Genomic DNA, 17,982 nt, shown 5'->3' with positions numbered 1-17,982 from the left:
GTTTGTCTGTGGCTTACGTTTTTTAAAATAAAACAATAAATAAATGATTTTCAATTTTTACATTATCATTTCGTTTGGAAATATTACCGTAATCGGAATTAAAGAGTTTACTCAAATAAATAAATAATTTTAGCATAATCTTAAATCTAGCAGCGTTTGTAGCCGAGTTTCCATGTAAACAAAAGACACGTTTCCGGTTAACTATCCAATAAGCTGTCCGTGTTTGAAGACATGGTAGTTGATTGGTTAAAGGAGGATTCCTCGAAACTACTCGGTTTGACTGGCGCTGGAAAACCCGCCGTATACAAAAACTGAGCCTGTCGAAACTAAGTGAAGTATTAGCCATTAAATTATATTTCCCATCACTTAAACAGGTGGAGTTGTGTCAACGCTGTGTTTCTACTGCGGTAAAAGTGACATGAAGCCGTGCTAAATTTGAGCGGCTACTCTGCTCTTCGAGATCCAAACAGGGCAGAGCTGCGTTTGTTTGTAGCAACAATAACGTTAGCAGATGGCTAGTTAGCCACACAGCGAAGTAAGGGGAGGTAACGTTACCTTGCCAACTAAAGTCAACTGAAACTGCTGTGCCCATTCACAGCTAAGAAAAACAATCCACAGGGATCCTTTCTCCGACCTGAGGTGAGGGATTGTTTTCCTTACCTTTGAAATCAGACGCTTCATCACATCAGATTACATTATTAAGACATCTTCTGTTAGCTCAATTGTTATCATGCTGCAATCTGTCTGTCAACCAACAGCAATGTCGACGGAGACCAACTTTAGGGCGAGACAAAGCAACAGAGGAAAGGGGGACACTATTTGTGTGGTGCCCGACCTCTTCTCTGATCTCTTGGAAGATAGCTTTGACCTGAACAAGTCTTACCCATGTACACAGAGACCGTTTCACAAGAAGAGCCTGCTGGCATTGAAACATCGCTGTCCTCCAGGTTTATTGAGGGGTGAGTATTTAGGGTTGTAATTATGCAAAGAGCTGAAATGATGACATGTAAATCCACAACAGTTTAATAATTCATCTTCCTTTGGCGTGTTGTCACTGTCAAGCATAAAAAACCACAATTTCCATTTGTGCCAGGACTGATTTCTTCTGAGAAAGGGATTTTTTTTTTATAGACATAACTGAAATGGTTTTTTTTTTGGTTTTTTTGCTTTCAGGTGAATATGTGGATGTTATCGCATCTGTGGCAGAGAGAAACCACCAACTCTTGAGCTTAGGCTCTTGCTCCCGGGTTTGTGCTGCCCCCCTGCCACACCCGTCCACTTGGTCAGAGAAAGAGGAAAGCTTAATCAGTCAATTATTCTCTGGAGGGTTTAACCTGTTGGGGTCCCCATCTGCCCTCAACCCGAACAAAGCCATTCTCACTGTTGACCATGAGACCACACAGGTACTGTGTCTGCACCGTGTGCTGCGGCAGCTGGGCAAAATTTTTGCCAACAGCGCTGTGACGAAAGTACGCCCTGAATATGTGTTGTCGTTTTGTCATTTTTCAGATACTGTCAGCAAATGAACAGGCTTGCAAACTGTTTGAGTGCACTACCAATGACCTCATTGGAAAAAGGCTGGCCTGTTTCTTGAAGAAAACCAATCAGGTCCTGGAAGATGCATTGGAAGAAGACTTTCTGCACGTGGATGGAACTGTCGTGGCTGTGTCCGGAAAAGTGGTATGATACACGCTGACATAAAAAAAACAAAGCATTGAACTCCACCATTTAGCCAGACATCTCCATTTCTTTAGAAATGTCTCTGTTTATGTTTAATAGGGAGTTAAGTTTGTTTCATCTGCTGCTTTTCCTGCAGGTGGATGCTGTGACGTCATCTGGAGAGGTGCCAGTGTCACTGTGTACTCTCAGGCAGTCACAAAATGAAGAGCAATGGCATGTCATGATGGAAATTGTGGAAAGAATATCGGCGTTCCTGTCATTTTCACAAGACGTGAGTACGCAGCTTTTAGTTCCAAGCCATAGAACTGAAGTATTCTTTTAATTTGTTTTTAAATGTTTTTTTTCCTCTAATATATTGTGATTCTTACCCCTTCTTTTTATTAATGCTTTAGTGCACATTTGTTAGATTTTCTAACCCATCAAATGGTCTTATTTAACACTATATAATATCATTTCTAGGGCAGCATCCTTACCTGTGACTTGGCATTTGCACAACTCCATGGATATCAGCATCCCGACAAGTTAAAAGGGATGTTTGTTAAGGAGCTAATCCCTTCTTTACAAATCCCCCTCCACAGTAGCTCATTTCCCAAGGTAGGCACGCTTTAGAACTGAAACTACCCCACTCAGCAATGAAAAGAAAGCCTTTCATACGCATTGCTTTCAAATGTCTTCCAGTGTGCTTCTTTGGCAGTTCAGGAACACCGAAATAAAACGCATCACACAATGTATAAGCTCAGATGTTTTCCTGTAAATCTCACAGCTTTGACTTCACTTGTACTTCCTTGTTTCAGATGCTGAGAGTTCAGAGAGTGTTTGGTAAAAGCAGGGGGGGTGCATCTGTCCCGCTGTGTGTGAAACTTCAGGGGGCCGTGGTATGCAGGAAACCCCGACACCTAAATAATGGGACTGGTTGCACCTGTCCAACACAGAGTCGTGAAAGCTCAGGTGTGGAAGAAAAGCACAAGTGCTCACCCCTCACCTCCACTGTGTGCCAGTCAGAGGACTTAAACTCTGAACACTGTGAGAAAGCTCATGAAAAAGAGCCATCTGCTGGTAAGGAGGTTTTTTTTTTGGTTAGTACGTCGCCTTAATGCTAGGTCAGAGAGGGATTATTTCTGGAAGAAATGCAGCATAATCCATTCTGTTTATTATTCTGCACTAAGTTCCTCCAAAAAATACTGAAGTGTAAACTTGTCAGCCTTCGTAATAAAAACATATACAGGAACCGGACATGATAGTGTATACCTCTGATGGAAAAGGAATACACATTAAAAGTAACACTGATTAAAAAAGGAGCAGTGGAGTTAAGATAAAGAGTAAAGAGAGCGTTGTGTGGTGGTTCTTTTTTTATACACTAGTAGGCTACATGTTATGTTCCTAAATTATTTAAATCTATTTTAGTAGGATACGCTGATTTTATACTGCTTTACCAAACAGCTTAACACATTAATATTAACATCATTTATTAAATGTTTATACTTTAAGGATATACGTATGTGTATTACAGGGGAGTTCAGCATCCTTACAGCCTAAACACTAATATCACATGTATTGATCATATGGTGATAGCATTGAAACAGTTGTGTTCATGTTATACTGTAAGCTCGTAGATTTCTAACTTACTGTGCATCTTTACCTCCACTCTTACAGAAGTCGAGGTGGACAGCCGAGTACTCTCCCCCACTCGTCCTCTGGAGTACTCTGGCACAATTTGGGTGTTTGCTCCTCTGAGCGGCCTCCTCCTGCTCCACCCTGACGGTTCGATCTGCAGCATCCACGACCACCTGGCTCTCAGTCTGTTCGGCTACAGCAAGGATGAGCTGTTGAGCAAGGTTGGCCAATCACCACTTGACTACTCAAGACTGTCTCTGGACTGACCAGCGTGCCAACTCTCACTTGTGCCAATGCTGTTTGTCATCTGCAGAGCGTGGCTTTTCTGATGCCCGGTTTCTACAGATGGATGTCACGCTCCAACAACGAGGGCGTCTCTTTTTCTGATTCTCAAACGGAGGCTTGTAAAGAGGCAACCTCAAATAAAGTATCAGGGAAATCTGGTGAGAATTTGAAGTATTTCTGTGATTTTTGCAATACCCACTTGCTGTGATTTGTCCAAAATGGTCAAAGAGGAATTGTTAAACAAAGCGAAGATATGACGTGAAGTGAGGTAAACGACACAGGGCTTTACCTGTGCTCCCAAAACAACAGGAGGTTTCTGAATGAGACAGTTTTATATTTCATCTGTGTTTTATTTGTCAAGGACCAAAAAAAGTACATCGTAAAAATTGAGCAATTCTAGAAACAATTTCTTTGGTGCCTCCACAGCAACATAATGCATCACCTTTTTCAGTGCTTAAAATATGGTCTGGGTAAATGTTCCTCTAATGTGTGATCATTATCCCCCAAAATCAAAGCAATACAAGAATATTAGGGAAAATAAAATGTGTAAAAAAAGATTGTGTTTTCAAAACCTGTTGCCTTCTCTTTTTGTTAGCTGCAAAACACACACGTTTATGTGGAGTTTAAAAAGGATTGTATATAAGGAGTGCCGATAGCCTAGCAGTGATGTTGCGTACAGCGGCTGTGGGTTCGGGTCTGACCTTGTCCTTTTGCTGCATGTCATCCCCCACTCTCTCCTCCGAATGTGTCTCTCTTCAGCTGTTGTATCCAGTAAAGGAAAAAAAGGCCCCAAAAATGACTCATGAAAAAAAGGGGTTGTGACATGTCAGTTGTATCTACTGCTATTTTGACTGTTAATCTCATTTGTTTTTATTCACTGAGTGTTTGATACAATGGTTTTTTTCTCTCTCACAACCATAGACCCTTCCTCGCTGGTGGCCGGCGATATGGCCATGGTGAATCACGCCACACTGGGAAGAACCCCCACAGGGAGAGGAAAGATCTTCACTGGAACCAGCACCAGACTGGACAGACAGGGTGCTTTGTCGACCCTCTCTCCTCCCACTGTCACCTCCACACGTGTGGTAATGTATGTAGCAGTACCATCTCTTTTTTTCATCAGACCGTCCGTGTCTCCATACCGTCAAACAATAAATGTCCTGAAAATGACCCGTGTTGAAACTGCACAGAAAACGCTCTGCCAGCAGATGTTTAGAGTAGACCACAATATGTGCTTTTGTGTTCAAAAACAAATGACTGTATTGGACAAAAAAAGCTTTTATAGCAACATCCAAGCAACTAAAAGCGAGCTTCATGAATATTTAATATGCCTGGCGGTAAATGTTAAACACAGCTCCTCTATGGCCAAGCCTAATTGTCTCTCTGTGTGTTTACCTCAGCAGACACTTTCTCTGTGCTGGGTTTGTAAAATCAGGATCAGAGTAGTTTGTTCTGGAATCATAAAGATTTAAACGATGTTTTGTCATAACGTTAGTAGATAAGCGATCCAAACTGTTAATTCTGGAAGAATAATTTATGTTTGGGATTTAAAGAATATAAACACTCCTCTCCTGCGCCATCTGTTGGACACATCATATCATGGCATGTTCGGTCAACAGAGATACTTTTATTTACATGAGTGAACATGTTATACGTCTTCTGGTTTTTTCCATCTAAAGAAACGTGTACTCCTATGTGGCTGTTCTGACTAAACTAGGAGGTTTAATAGTCGTTGGCTTGTCGTAGTCGTAGGCCTGCTTGTAGCACCTTGAGATTTTCTTTTAAATGTAAAGTGCGCTACAAATGAAATTATTATTATTATTATTAATATTATAAAAGCAGCTAAACGTGAGATGAACAGTTTCTACATGGAGAACATTTATCACCCTAAGTGCCCGGAGAGGGAGCGGTGGAAACGATCCACTTTTCAAAACAACTGTTCACAGTGATCCTCGCTTCGCTGGTATATTTAATGCTTTCTAATTCGTTGTGCGTAAAAAAAAAAAAGGTTATTAGGGCATTCACAGTAGTTAATGTTTTGCTTTTGAATGTATCCTCACTTATCTGGAAGGGGAAAAAAGAAACCTCAGGAGACTCAATCAACCTACGCTGTCTCTCAGGTCAGAGAACAAAAAGGGATTTTCTGAAGGTCAGGAAAACGTGCTCTGATTGTCTGTGACGAGACGCGCTGAAGCTTGATTCTCTAACCTGTTTTTTTGTTGTTTTTTTCATGAGAATTTAGAGATCACAGCCTTGGAAAAACAGTCAATCAAAACATAAGTGCTTTAAACACTGTGAGCTCTATCTCTGACTCACACCATCTTGTTTATAAACTGACAAGTATTTACATCTACACTTTCATCATTTCTGTACAGTACCTATCAACATGTTGTTAATGTTGAATGCAGACAGGGGTGGAACTCTGTATGAGCCTTATTTGGCTTCGTTCCCCTCCTTGCACTCCTCTGTATGTGCTAAATAAACAAATCAAATCAAATGTTCATGAAATTCTTCTTTCATCCTGATTCGCGTCAAGATTTTACACTTGCTCGATTCAAATCCGAATGTTCTTTCCTCAGGGCCGATGACACTGCAGAGCTGCTGGAGCAGGCTGCACAGGTGGCTCCCTGCAGCCAGCAGCCGGACGATGCAGATAGCACTCAGGCTCTCCTGAAGACATTCACCTGGGTGGATCCTCCAGAAGACAATACCTTCTGTCTGCTTTCCATCAAACAACCGCTCCATAGCCAAGAGCAGAAACCCAGGGGTAAAGTTCATCCAAATAATCAGCCTGCCAGTCAGATTATCCCAGGAATGATGCAGCTTAGCTGACGTAGCGTTCATAGTCATTTATTTGTAGTTCTGTCCTGCAACTAAGAAACCTTTTTTTTTTTCATAAATTAAAAAAAAACCCCAAAAAACTTGAATTTCCCTCAGGATCAATAAAGTATCTATCCATCCATCCATCCTTCCTTCCTTCCTTCCTTCCTTCCTTCCTTAGAACTGCAACAGATATTGGAATGCGACCCTGGTTGCAGCAATTACAGATTGACGATGCCCACAGCATGCATGAGCTCTGTGAAACGACTCGTTGGTCGTCTGTGTTTGAAAATGTTCTCCTCTTTAGGCACTCCCTGTCAGAATGGACTGGCTGTCGGCAGGGGGCGTGGCCTATCGACTGATGTGGGCAAAGAACAACACTCGTGTGCGTCTGTCCTCCAAGACTCCAGCTTTGAGGTCGTCTCACTGGAGAGCAGGTGAGGGTGAAAGCTGCACCCCTTCTTTTAAAGAATATTACTATATTATATATAATATTATAATCTGTACATCTGTCAAATGGTTTATGCTATTGGCAATTAATCGTGCAGTGAAATGTTAGTTTACACTTATTCAATAACTCTTTTTGGAGATTTTTTTTTTGACGGGAAAATAACCACTGTGATTAAAAGGACTATAAGCTTTGTTGATGCAACGCAGCGCCTTGATATTTTTAATGTGATAGAAAGCAGCTTCAGAAATGTTTACATTTCCCAGCATGCTTTCAATAAGATTCTTCCATCAGAATGTGTTTGTTCTAAAAAGATTTTCCAATCTGGTATCATCAGTTCTTCTTTCTCATTAATTTATTCCACCTCGATTTCCCAGGTCTTCCTCTGGTTTCTGTGAAAACTTTGCCGGCCATGGTGGTTTTGTTCCAGGCCAGATGGAGGATTCTCCCTCAGCACACATCGTGGACTCGGCCAGCTTTTTCTTGGACCTAAACAGCGATGGTGATCTGGTGACCCGGGCTATGGCTGACCTCGATCTGAGCGGGAATCTAGAGCTTCCCGACGGCAGAGGATACAACGATGAAAACCGACACTCAATGACATCCTGCGATACAGCCGAGCTCCTGCGTACTCCCTCCCCATGCGTGATAGGGTCCGACCAGGAAGCAGAACATGTTGAGAAGGGGAACGCTGGCGTCGAGGCAACAAACGGCTCAAGTGAAGAGCCAGAAGAAAAAGAACAGGGTGAACGGGATCAGTGGTCTGCTCTCTCTACAATTCATAAAGACAAGAGTCAAGGCTTCAACATGCAGATGAACGATGGAAATCAGTCCATGGCAGACGTTCCTGCCACGTCTACTCCTAAGAAACAGAGGCAGAATGGAAACAACCAGACATCAGAGGGTACTGAGATACTGGAGGGGATATACCAAGGAAGCGCATACCACAGAGATGGCACCAGAATAGGTTGGTCTAACTTTTTTTTCCAAAAAAAAAAAAAAAAATGTATAGATTTTGTCATGTAAAGTAAAAAGAATTAACCCAGTGTTATCTTATGTCTCTCCAGATGTGCAGTGTGATGTGTGCAGGACTGACTTCCCTGATGGGAGCTTTATGTTCTGTGTGTGGATGAGCAGACGTGGACAGCAGGGGGCGCTGTCGAAATCAAAACATTCAACACACAGCCAACTCGAAGCAAGTCTCGGAGGGGTCAGTGTTAGAAGAGGTCTTTGGTGATATTCTTTGCAAATCAATATGAATATAATCATGTTCCTTTTTGATTATTGTTTTTTTTTTCTTCTTTTAAGAGGATTGGAGATGCCAGTTATGGGGACGCCCTGCGCTCCACCCTGGACCTGGAGCAGTCCCGAGCCTGTGACGGACAGTTTGAAGAAGAGTACCAGCCTCTTAAAGCTGTGGGAAAAGGAGCCTTTGGTTTTGTCTGGAAGGCTTTAAGACGCTGTGATGGACAGGAAGTGAGAAAACACATTTAGTACCGGAAACATTTTTATGCACTTGTATCTAATATGCTGCAATTTCTAAGTAGAAATAATTTAGACCAGTTTATTGAATAAAAAACAATGGTTATTTTTGATTTGGGGGGAAAACCTAACTGTTGTAGTGATGTGATGGTTTATTGTTTTGTGAATTTGCAGGTAGTGGTAAAATTCATCAGCAAGGCCAGGATAGTGAGCGACTGCTGGGTGGATGACCCCATGCTGGGACGAGTCAGCCAGGAGATTGCCTTACTGACGCGAGTACAGCATCACAACATAGTCAAGGTATCTGCACGACATCACAACCTTTACGGGCTCACAAATCTGACTTCATTATGCTGAATCCTTTCATTGTTTGTGTTCATGTGACTAGGTGCTGGAGGTGTTTGAGAACGGGAGTTTCTTCCAGATGGTGATGGAGAAACACGGAGAAGGTTTGGACCTATTTGAATTCATCGACTTGCAGCCGAGGCTGGATGAGCCTCTGGCCAGCTACATCTTCAGGCAGGTATGAGTTTAGCAAAGGAAAGAAGATGACAGGAACGGTTATTTGTTCTTTGCTGAATCCCAGCTTGTGCCTCTTCTCAGCTGGTGGCCGCTGTCTTCTACCTGAGGAATAAGAACATCCTCCACAGGGACATAAAAGACGAGAACATCATCATCGACAAGTGTTTCCACATCCGCTTAATAGACTTTGGCTCTGCTGCCATGTTGGTTCCCGGGAAGCTTTTTTACAATTTCTGTGGCACACTGGAGTATTGCTCCCCTGAGGTGCTTCAGGGAAATCCGTACGTACATAACACGTCAAAAAGAAAAGATGCATTCCTTCCTTTTCGTGAAGCAACAAGAAATCTTATTTTAACCTTTTTACAGATGGTTTAAATTGATGTACAGTTAAACAATGTATTTTTTAAGAAAAAGGTTTGATCATTGTAAAGATAGAAAATCCATTTCATTAACTTAATTAACTAATGATTAGAATACTGTGTTATTATATTGATTCCCTTTATTTATTTTGTTTCTGTAGGTATGAGGGTCCAGAGCTGGAGATGTGGTCTCTTGGTGTTCTGCTCTACACTCTGCTGTTCAGTGAGAACCCTTTCTGTGGAGTGGAGGAGATCCTGGAAGCCAATATAAAGCCTCCATTTCCCCTCTCTTCAGGTATGCTGCTGAAGTTTCCAATACTTGCCACACAAACAGAAACATGTTTACAACTCCGAGCTGAAAAGCCTCTTTTATACATCACAGAGCTGCACGGTGTGTTATGTGGGCTGCTGCACCCTGACGCTGCTCAGAGAATGACTCTGGACCAGCTGCTGCTGCAGACCTGGATCAGCCAGCCCATTTCCTTGGCAGAATACAGCTGGACAGAGGTGGTCCCTTCAACTCAAAGCGTCTGTAAGTACTGTTAGACAATATTGTTAGACATAAACTGTCGAGCCTTGACTTTAACTTCAGATATGAGGTTCCACTTCAGATAAATACTAATTTCTATGTATATTTCCTTGAATAATTCCTTTCCCTTAGGGATCAATAAAGTATCTATCTGTCTGTGTGTCTGTCTGTCTGTCTGTCTGTCTGTCTGTCTGTCTGTCTGTCTGTCTGTCTGTCTATCTTGGATGTAGAGCGTTCACAGAATTGTTTTCTTAAAAAGATTTCATATAAATCTACTAACTACTGGATGTTTTATGAACCTGTCCTTTTCTTTTATATATATATATATATATATATATATATATATATATATATCCTTCAGCAAATCATTTTTAACTGTACTGTTGACTCTAAAATAAAATCCAAACAAGATCCTCTTCTTCTGACAGGGTCACCACAGCAGCCGGAGGCGAAACCCCAAATGTATGTCAATCCGAACCTGTTCTCAGATCCACATGATGACACTCTTCCTGATGAAGAGGAGGAAGATGAAGATGACATGGCAATGTTGGCCCTGGAAACAGAGCTTCAGAAGTACCTCTGTGAGGACTAAAGGCTGAATTCAAATGAAGTGGAGGCCAACGTCCGTCCAAAATGTCGCCTCGAGGGAGTGCGACAGGATATGAAGTGCAAAGAGAAGCTCTTCTCATAAAGGCCTGAATTTTATCCTGCTCCTTGTAAGCCGAGCTCTGTGAGAGACAACTAGACATTTACCTTTATGAAGACTGCACGGTTTGTTAGTAGATGAGAGTTGCTGGTCAAAATTAGCTTGTAGATATGTAGGATTGCTACATAGAAAAGCATCAGAATCATTATGACCAGCAGTAATTCATTTTATTTCATTTATATTTCATTTATTCTTTGGATTAAGGGAAAATTTGAGGCTTTAAAACAACAGACATTTATTTTTATTTTTAACCAGCTTTGCCAATAAAAACCAACAATTGATCACAACCTGAGGTCGCTCTTCTCAATGGAACAACATGGAGAAGTTACAGGGATTTCTTTTACTGATCTAACTTTTGTTTCATGAACTTGTTTTATGTGAAATATGTTTAACTTTTATTTTTTGTTATTTAAATTGTAAGTACATTTAAAGAATTTTATATGTTAATAAATATTTTACGTCAGTGTCTTTTTATATTCATTAAGGAGTAATAGGGAGAAATATTTTGTGTAATAGAAATCTATGAAGTTTTTATTTTTTAAACTGTATGATAATATTGTAAGGTGACTTGATGTTCAAAATCAGTAAAAAGAAAATCCTTCAATTAGAGTGCAGTTTGTTTCTTTTTTCTTTATTGCGTTGATTCTTAATGATAATGATCTTGAGAATATTTAAATCACCCACAGATTGTAAATACAGATGTATTATTTTTTTTTAAACTAATATGTATATCTTCTCTCATTTTTAAAAAAATGGTTGATTGCAAGTACGGTTAAGTAAACTTTACACAATTGGTGGTAAATAGACATTTAATAGGGGACTGATAGTGTGTAGAATAAGCATCCTCTTTTTAGCTTACATATCCCTTTAAAATGTGAATTTGTCTACACTTTACAACTCACCGAATTTAGCTTTGGCTAATCACAAAGAAAGTGGGACCTTTTTTATCTTATGGTACTTCATTGATTGAGGAAACATTTGCAGTCAGACATGCCAGTTCACAAAAGGAAGCAAGTGTTTGAGTGTGTACAACAAAATAAATAAAAAGTTCTAAATAAATTGATAGTAAATACCGGTAGGTATTTTTGGTAAATAATGCAAAAACAGCATTCTTAATGAGAGGGAGGGAGTTGAGCTAAAAACTAATATAAAATAAAAAGGTTGGCAATAGACCACAGTTTTTTTTCATGTCAAATAAGTAAAAAGGTTTGTATCTCATGTATTTATTCTGGGCCTAAATGCTTACTTTAATTTAAAAAGAAAACAACACTAACAACATGAGCATCCATCTGAAGAGAAATCCTTCTCATCTCTTGCTTGCAAACTTTGTGCCACCGACATACAAGCGGAACCTTTTCTCCTCCTCTCTATTTACGTTTAGAGTCGGACACATTAGTTCGCCGGACAAGCATGGGTAGCCGAGTCGCTGCATGTCAGGTAAATCAGAAATATACATAAAGCGACGAAATTGACGTTTTACTTGTTATAATTAGTTTAATTTAAGACGTGTGACCTAACGAGGCACTTGTTTTAATATAAATGTGTCAGGACTAACAGCCCGCACACTGTCACTATAACCTTCATGTTTGTTTTCAACCAATGATAGCTGCTGTTTAACAGTATAATGTTTTCCTCTGTCGTTGGTTCTTCTATATGACAATAATTACACAGAGACCAAATTTCTGTCTCAGTTCAGTGTATTGCCATTTGTAGTATAAAACCATATTGGATAGCACGTGCAAGAGTTAAAACAGTACAACCAGACAAGGACACAAGACAAAGTTTAAAAAACAGACAATAAAAAAAGGGATAGTAGAGCCACATGAGAAAAACACCGTCTCTGTCTTATAACCATGGTTTCTGTCCGCAGGTGTTGTTGCGGTGTGTGAGACGTGCCCCCTCATCTGTATTAAGTCCTCCTCTCTTTGGATCATGCTATCTCCAGCCTCTGTGCGTCCGCTGCACACTGTTCTGTTCCTCCAGCAGCAGTCAGAGTACTCTCCAGTCAACACCAAACAACAACTGCAGTGAACTAACACCTTTCTCCAAGAAGCCGGTCTCAGAGCTGTCCCTTCAGTCCTTGCTTGATATGGGTTTCACAGAGCTCCAGGCAGAGCAGATCAGTGATTCTGTGTCTAAACTCAGAGGAGTAAGTGCTGCCAGACATGCTCTGTCAACACTCACAGCACTGTTTGTGTTGGGCCTCAGTCCTTCCAGTGTGCTGAAACTGCTGGAAAAATGTCCTGATCTCTACACTGTAAAGGAGTCCATGCTTCAGCAGCGCATCGGCAACCTGCGCAAACTAGGTTTAGTTGAAGGTGAGAAGTACTTCATGCCAAGAGTCTGAATAACGATGGACTTCACAGGTTTTAAACTGTTACTTCCTTGTACCCTCCTTTAGGTAGTCTTCAGAGAGTGGTGGCCTTTTACCCCCAGATCCTCACTGTGCCGGTGAAGACGATAAAACATGTGGTTGTGTTCCTCAGGGAGAAGTGTCTGTTTACCGTCCAGCAGGTCACTGAAATCCTCAGAGACAGTCCGGCTGTAGTTCTGGAAAACAGGAGTCAGCTGGAGTACAAGTTTCAGGTCAGTATGTTGACTAAAGAATGAAAAGTATTTTTAGTCTCACCAATGATGAGACATACATAAATATAATTACTTAAGGTGAAGGATAAACTTTATTAATACCCTAAATGAGGGGAAAATGGGTGCTACAGCAGCTCAAAAAACACGGGATCAGGAAATATAAACAGCATCAATAGCAAAAATTAACAACAAAAAACCCCAGCTACGAGTATGTTTACATTAATTCAATGATAGAAGAAAAAAATACAATAACATTTAAATAACACTAGGCATAAACACTGTACACTTTCACTTGTGGAAAGACATCAGATTTAAACACACAGTGTGCAGCATTAATGATGTTGATGATCATTATACAGAGTCACGTGGTGATGCTGTTAAACAGTCTGACTGCAGATGGAATAAACAACCTGCGGTAGCGCTCAGTCTTGCAGGGTGGATGTCTCAGCGTGCTGCTGAAGGAGCTGCTCAGAGCCCCAACAGTGTCATGCAGGGGATGAGAGGGGTTGTCCATGATGGATGTCAGCTTCACTCACATCCTCCTCTCACCCGCCTTCCTCACTATTGATCAATAATTAATGATCACCCTTTCAATAAAACATTGTTGTTTACAGTCTGGCGACAGTTCCCATAGTAAATCTAGTCTGTGTTACTGCAGATTTATTGACTTCCTCAAAACTTAAATAAACATTATATCCACAACGAAAGTAGTGTACGATTGTATCTCAAGCCAGACTCTTAAAACATACAATATTTAATATTTCTGTAAGAAGGATCATGTTTTTCAAATAGTTCAAGACTTGCTTCGGCAGTTACTTATTAAAGATTTTTCTGTAAAAGTTAGCTTTTTTGTAGCAGTTTTACAACCGACACAAGTTTTTTTTTTTTTACCATCTTTAAGCAGTTGGTTCATTTCCTTACATTGCACGACAGTGGCTTTCATCAAGAGCATATTCAAATCAAATGTTTGTCTCTTTTCAGTTGTTTTTTTTTTTTCTCTGTGAAAATATTTACTCTGAACCAGTTGAGAGGCGTGTGATTGAAACCATAGAAAACAGTGCTCAAGTACTCCCTCTGGTGGCTGTGATAGAACTTTGCATCCTACACTTCAGGCTTTTTACTGCTTCAACTTGGAGATTGATCCTCTTGACAGCTAATATGATATTTAATTAAAAGCTCTTCTAGTTGCCTAAGTGACTCTCTCTCTCTGTAGAGATAGTTAATAGTGTTTCTATAACAGGTAGAGTTGAAAGGCTTTTGTTAGGTAAATCTTTTGTCACATTTCAAATGATGATTTTCATGGTTTTGTAACCACATATTTCCATTCATCTCTCCTCAGTACGTCTACTTTCGAATGGGCGTCAAACAGACAGAGATGGTGAAGTCCAAGTTGTTCCGTTTCTCTCTGGATGAAGTGCGCTGTCGACACTGTTTTCTGGAGCGCCGGGGCCTGTACGAGACCCCGGACAAAAAAGGACAGACGTTGATCATCAACCCAAAACTGGGAAGCATCCTTAACATTAACGAAGACACCTTCCTCTCTGACGTTGCGATGGCGTCAACGGAAGAGTATGAGGTATTTAAGAGACTGATGGGGAGAGAATTTCTTGAAGAGGAGCAGCAGATGGGCAGCGTTGACGCTGAAAGTGATGATGACCAAGAGGAGGAGGAGGAGGATGAAGATGAAGAGGTTGGGGGGAAAAGTGCGTACAGGAACAGAAGGAAAAAATAATGACAGTTGATGGAGGGACAGAGGGGAACTTAATACACTTAATAAGAATATTAAATACTATAGAGTGTAACAAATTAATGAATAAAATATTTCCATTTAACAGCTTGGTGACCTTTAATTTGTAATTTGTTGGTTATGACATTTTTACAAACAACGCTTAAACATGGCTTTAAGTCTTAACTTTGTGTTCTTGTATACATTTTTCTCCACAGCAACATTTTTGGACTTCTTTGAAGTGTCTTTAGGATTGATTGTCAAAGTCATTAAACGTATCCATGGTTTTCAACCAATTCTTATTCCAGACATCCCGGGTGGAAATCGTTGAAAGTGCAATATTTTGTGTGACGCTAGTAGGATAAAAGCTCCACCCCGTAACTATGTGACTGTCAAGTGGCGACAGCTTTCTCCATCCCTATTTTATCTGAATGAGTCAACAAAGACGGCATCAGATAAGACCAGCACGTTGGTGAGATGTGCAAAACCGCCATTGATTTATAAAAGCGTAAAGCCTAATGGATGTGAAACACAGAGAGCTTACACTGTTCTGGACACCAGGTAAGAAAACTAACCTTTAATCAATCAATAAATTGTCAATACGAGTGTTAGCACTGACAGAAGTGTTACACAAGTGTTTAACTAGTTCTAAGTTATGGTTGCATAGTTATTTTTACTTTTGCTAACAAAATTAATGCACCACTATATGAGCGTTGGCAAATTTATAGATTTTAAAAATTAATTAAACTTCAACCTGCAGTGATGGTCAGTCTTCAATACTGTGTATGTTTCTCACATTGAGTTAACTATTAACAACAAAACATATTCATTTGCATTTTGTATTTGTATATTTATATATTTGCATAAGGAACACATTACTGTATGTTGTACAAGTTTAAATACAAACAGACTTTCTCTGTAAGTAATTCAATAACTTCAGAGGAGTTTATAATATAAACAAAGTCCTCATTTAGTCACTGCTGTCTTACTTTAAATGAAAAGACTTGTGCTATTAGATTAATGTGTTTCAGCAATTGTGTAAATAGTCATATATATGTAAATTATTGGGCTTGCATTTTGACTGGGGTCCACCCTTATTGTTGGTGTAAATTTCCGTTGTTTTCACCCACAGGAAGCTGCTAAAGGACGTGGTCCGCACACCTCCACCTGAGCATCCCTGTCAAAGCTTCAAAGGCAAAATGACATCATCAGTCATCTCGAACCTCACACAGGAGTGGGTGGAGAGTCTGCGCAGGTGGCACCTTGAGTTCTTTTTCATCCCCACTTTAGTCATCACTGTGGCCACCTTTCTGGCCAACCCTGTTCTCCTGGCGTGCATCTTTCTGTCCCGTGCCCTGCGCCAGGAGACACGTTACCTGCTGGTGGCGAACACTCTGACAGCCGACATGCTCTTTCTGGTGCTTAACCTTTCCATAATGATTTGTAACGCTGTGAGGGCCCAGATTCCATGGCTGCTCTGTGAGGTCATCACAGCGTTCACTGTCACGACCTACTGCTGCGCCATCCTTACTGTCACATTCATGGTGGTCGACACCTATGCTGCAGTTCGCTGGCCTCTCCATTACCATGACATTCTTCCGCCTGCACGCACCCACCGCATACTGGTGGGCTTGTGGGTGTTAGCAGCCATTTATCCTTTCACCCTGGTGATTATGATGGAGGATGAAAGAGGAGGTGCTCATGGTGATGTGTCTCTGTGTCTGGCCATCATCTCCCTTGGCTTAATTCAGGTCAAGGACACAGTGGGGATCCACATCTACTTCTTTGTAGCTGCTCTTACCTGCACCTTACTCATTTTGTACTGCTACATCCGACTCTACATGGTCACAAGGACTCAGGGAATCTGGCATAGTCGATTCTCCAGGGCCCGGGTCACGCTACTTGCTCATGGACTTCTTCTCCTGCTGTACTTTGCCCCTGGATTTGTTTTCACCATGGAGCTCTTCCTCTTCCACAGAAAGGACATAAGTCAAGATGTTCGTGTGTGGGTCAGCACTGTCAATATGTGTGTTTTCATGCTGCTGCCCAGAGCGTTTGCTCCGTACCTGTACGGGCTGAGGTACAGGGAGATCTCTGACACTCTGATGCAGCTGCTGCAGCAGCACAGGAGACTCAGCCAGGTTTCATAAAGGCAGTCGTCAGCTCTCCATTACTCCTATTTATTTATTTTCTCCAATGGGAGATGGCCCAAAAGATCATGTTTCAGAACACAACACTAGCCTGATTCTGATTATTTTGTTTTCCAATGTCAGCCTAGGAAAGTTTAGAATTTACATGTTTAAGTTTGCACGCTTTTAATAATAGAAGAGAATAAGGTGGGTTTTTTTAATTACAATGTTAAATTAAACGTGTTTATATTGAGGTTTGCTAAAAAGTCTAATATGGCCTTTTAACAACAGCTATGAGCTGCATATAAAAAAAAATGTCTGGTCTGCACAAGGCAAGATTGCAATTCAGATAGTGAAACACTGAAATCATGTTCTGAAATCTGTGTAATGTGGAATCATAGAGCACACAGTTCTCATCAGCTCACTAATCCCCCTAAATTTCCAGAAACAACACTGAGTACAAACCTCTGTCTCCTCACCATTAACTTCAACATATGTTTGCTTCATCAAAGCCTCTGCTACTTCTTCATTTTTGTTTGAAATGATGTTTATCATGTCTACAGTGAAAAGTACATTTGTAATTCAACACAATCGGCAACTGGAGTGTGTGCTCTTGTGTGTTTACGAAAGAACTCTATTATAATAGTTGTTGCTGTGCATAATTCATTTGTGTTTGATATTTTTATGGGCCAATCCAAATGACAACATTTTGGTTTTTTTTACTTAAAATGTTTCCATGTAAATAAAATTGAACCCAAACATGTATTTTATCTTCATAGTGTTATGTAAAAGCCACGCAGAACCTGACACTCAGGGTTATGGCCAAGAAGCACTTAACTCTATTTACCGTCGAAGCAGTGTTTGCCCAAAACTGGAGTTCCAAGAAGATCATTAACCAGCAGCTGAATGAATTTGGGAGTGAAAGCGGCTATAAAGTTGTGGTGGATGGTGATGAGTCAGACAGCCTAGCTTTAGGACACTTATTTATGTTTCTGCTGTGAGACATAGGCTATATAATGGTACAACAACCCATCAGCAGAGGGACCCATTCGTCTATCTTCTGGGTTGTATCACAGCGCCTCCCTCCTGCGAATGC

At 40.7% G+C, this 17,982-nt stretch overlaps 3 protein-coding genes across 3 annotated transcripts; all 3 read left to right on the top strand.

Annotated features, from left to right (window-relative positions):
• Positions 1–232: 232 nt before the first annotated feature.
• On the top strand, positions 233–11,049 carry pask (PAS domain containing serine/threonine kinase). The gene is made up of 21 exons (XM_079347751.1): positions 233–639; positions 759–959; positions 1,174–1,403; positions 1,510–1,680; positions 1,817–1,951; positions 2,140–2,274; positions 2,475–2,736; positions 3,334–3,515; positions 3,608–3,737; positions 4,501–4,669; positions 6,159–6,346; positions 6,707–6,836; positions 7,225–7,814; positions 7,915–8,057; positions 8,156–8,323; positions 8,504–8,629; positions 8,718–8,852; positions 8,933–9,132; positions 9,372–9,505; positions 9,593–9,742; positions 10,168–11,049. The coding sequence occupies exons 2-21, from the start codon at positions 761–763 to the stop codon at positions 10,329–10,331; spliced, it is 3,741 nt and encodes a 1,246-aa protein (XP_079203877.1). The 5' UTR covers positions 233–639; positions 759–760; the 3' UTR covers positions 10,332–11,049.
• Positions 11,050–11,748: 699 nt separating this feature from the next.
• mterf4 (mitochondrial transcription termination factor 4) lies at positions 11,749–14,867 on the top strand. The gene is made up of 4 exons (XM_079348783.1): positions 11,749–11,882; positions 12,316–12,763; positions 12,847–13,031; positions 14,371–14,867. Exons 1-4 carry the CDS (start codon positions 11,856–11,858, stop codon positions 14,761–14,763), a joined length of 1,053 nt encoding a protein of 350 aa, XP_079204909.1. The 5' UTR covers positions 11,749–11,855; the 3' UTR covers positions 14,764–14,867.
• A 1,046-nt stretch (positions 14,868–15,913) lies between these two features.
• LOC306827394 (putative G-protein coupled receptor 148) lies at positions 15,914–17,020 on the top strand. Its single transcript, XM_079349179.1, has one exon. It carries the CDS (start codon positions 15,957–15,959, stop codon positions 16,905–16,907), a length of 951 nt encoding a protein of 316 aa, XP_079205305.1. The 5' UTR covers positions 15,914–15,956; the 3' UTR covers positions 16,908–17,020.
• Positions 17,021–17,982: the final 962 nt, after the last annotated feature.

Source organism: Symphodus melops (genome assembly GCF_947650265.1).
Source record: "Symphodus melops genome assembly, chromosome: 7".
Classification (NCBI taxonomy): Eukaryota; Metazoa; Chordata; class Actinopteri; order Labriformes; family Labridae; genus Symphodus; species Symphodus melops.
This window is presented reverse-complemented; position numbering and strand designations above follow the sequence as displayed.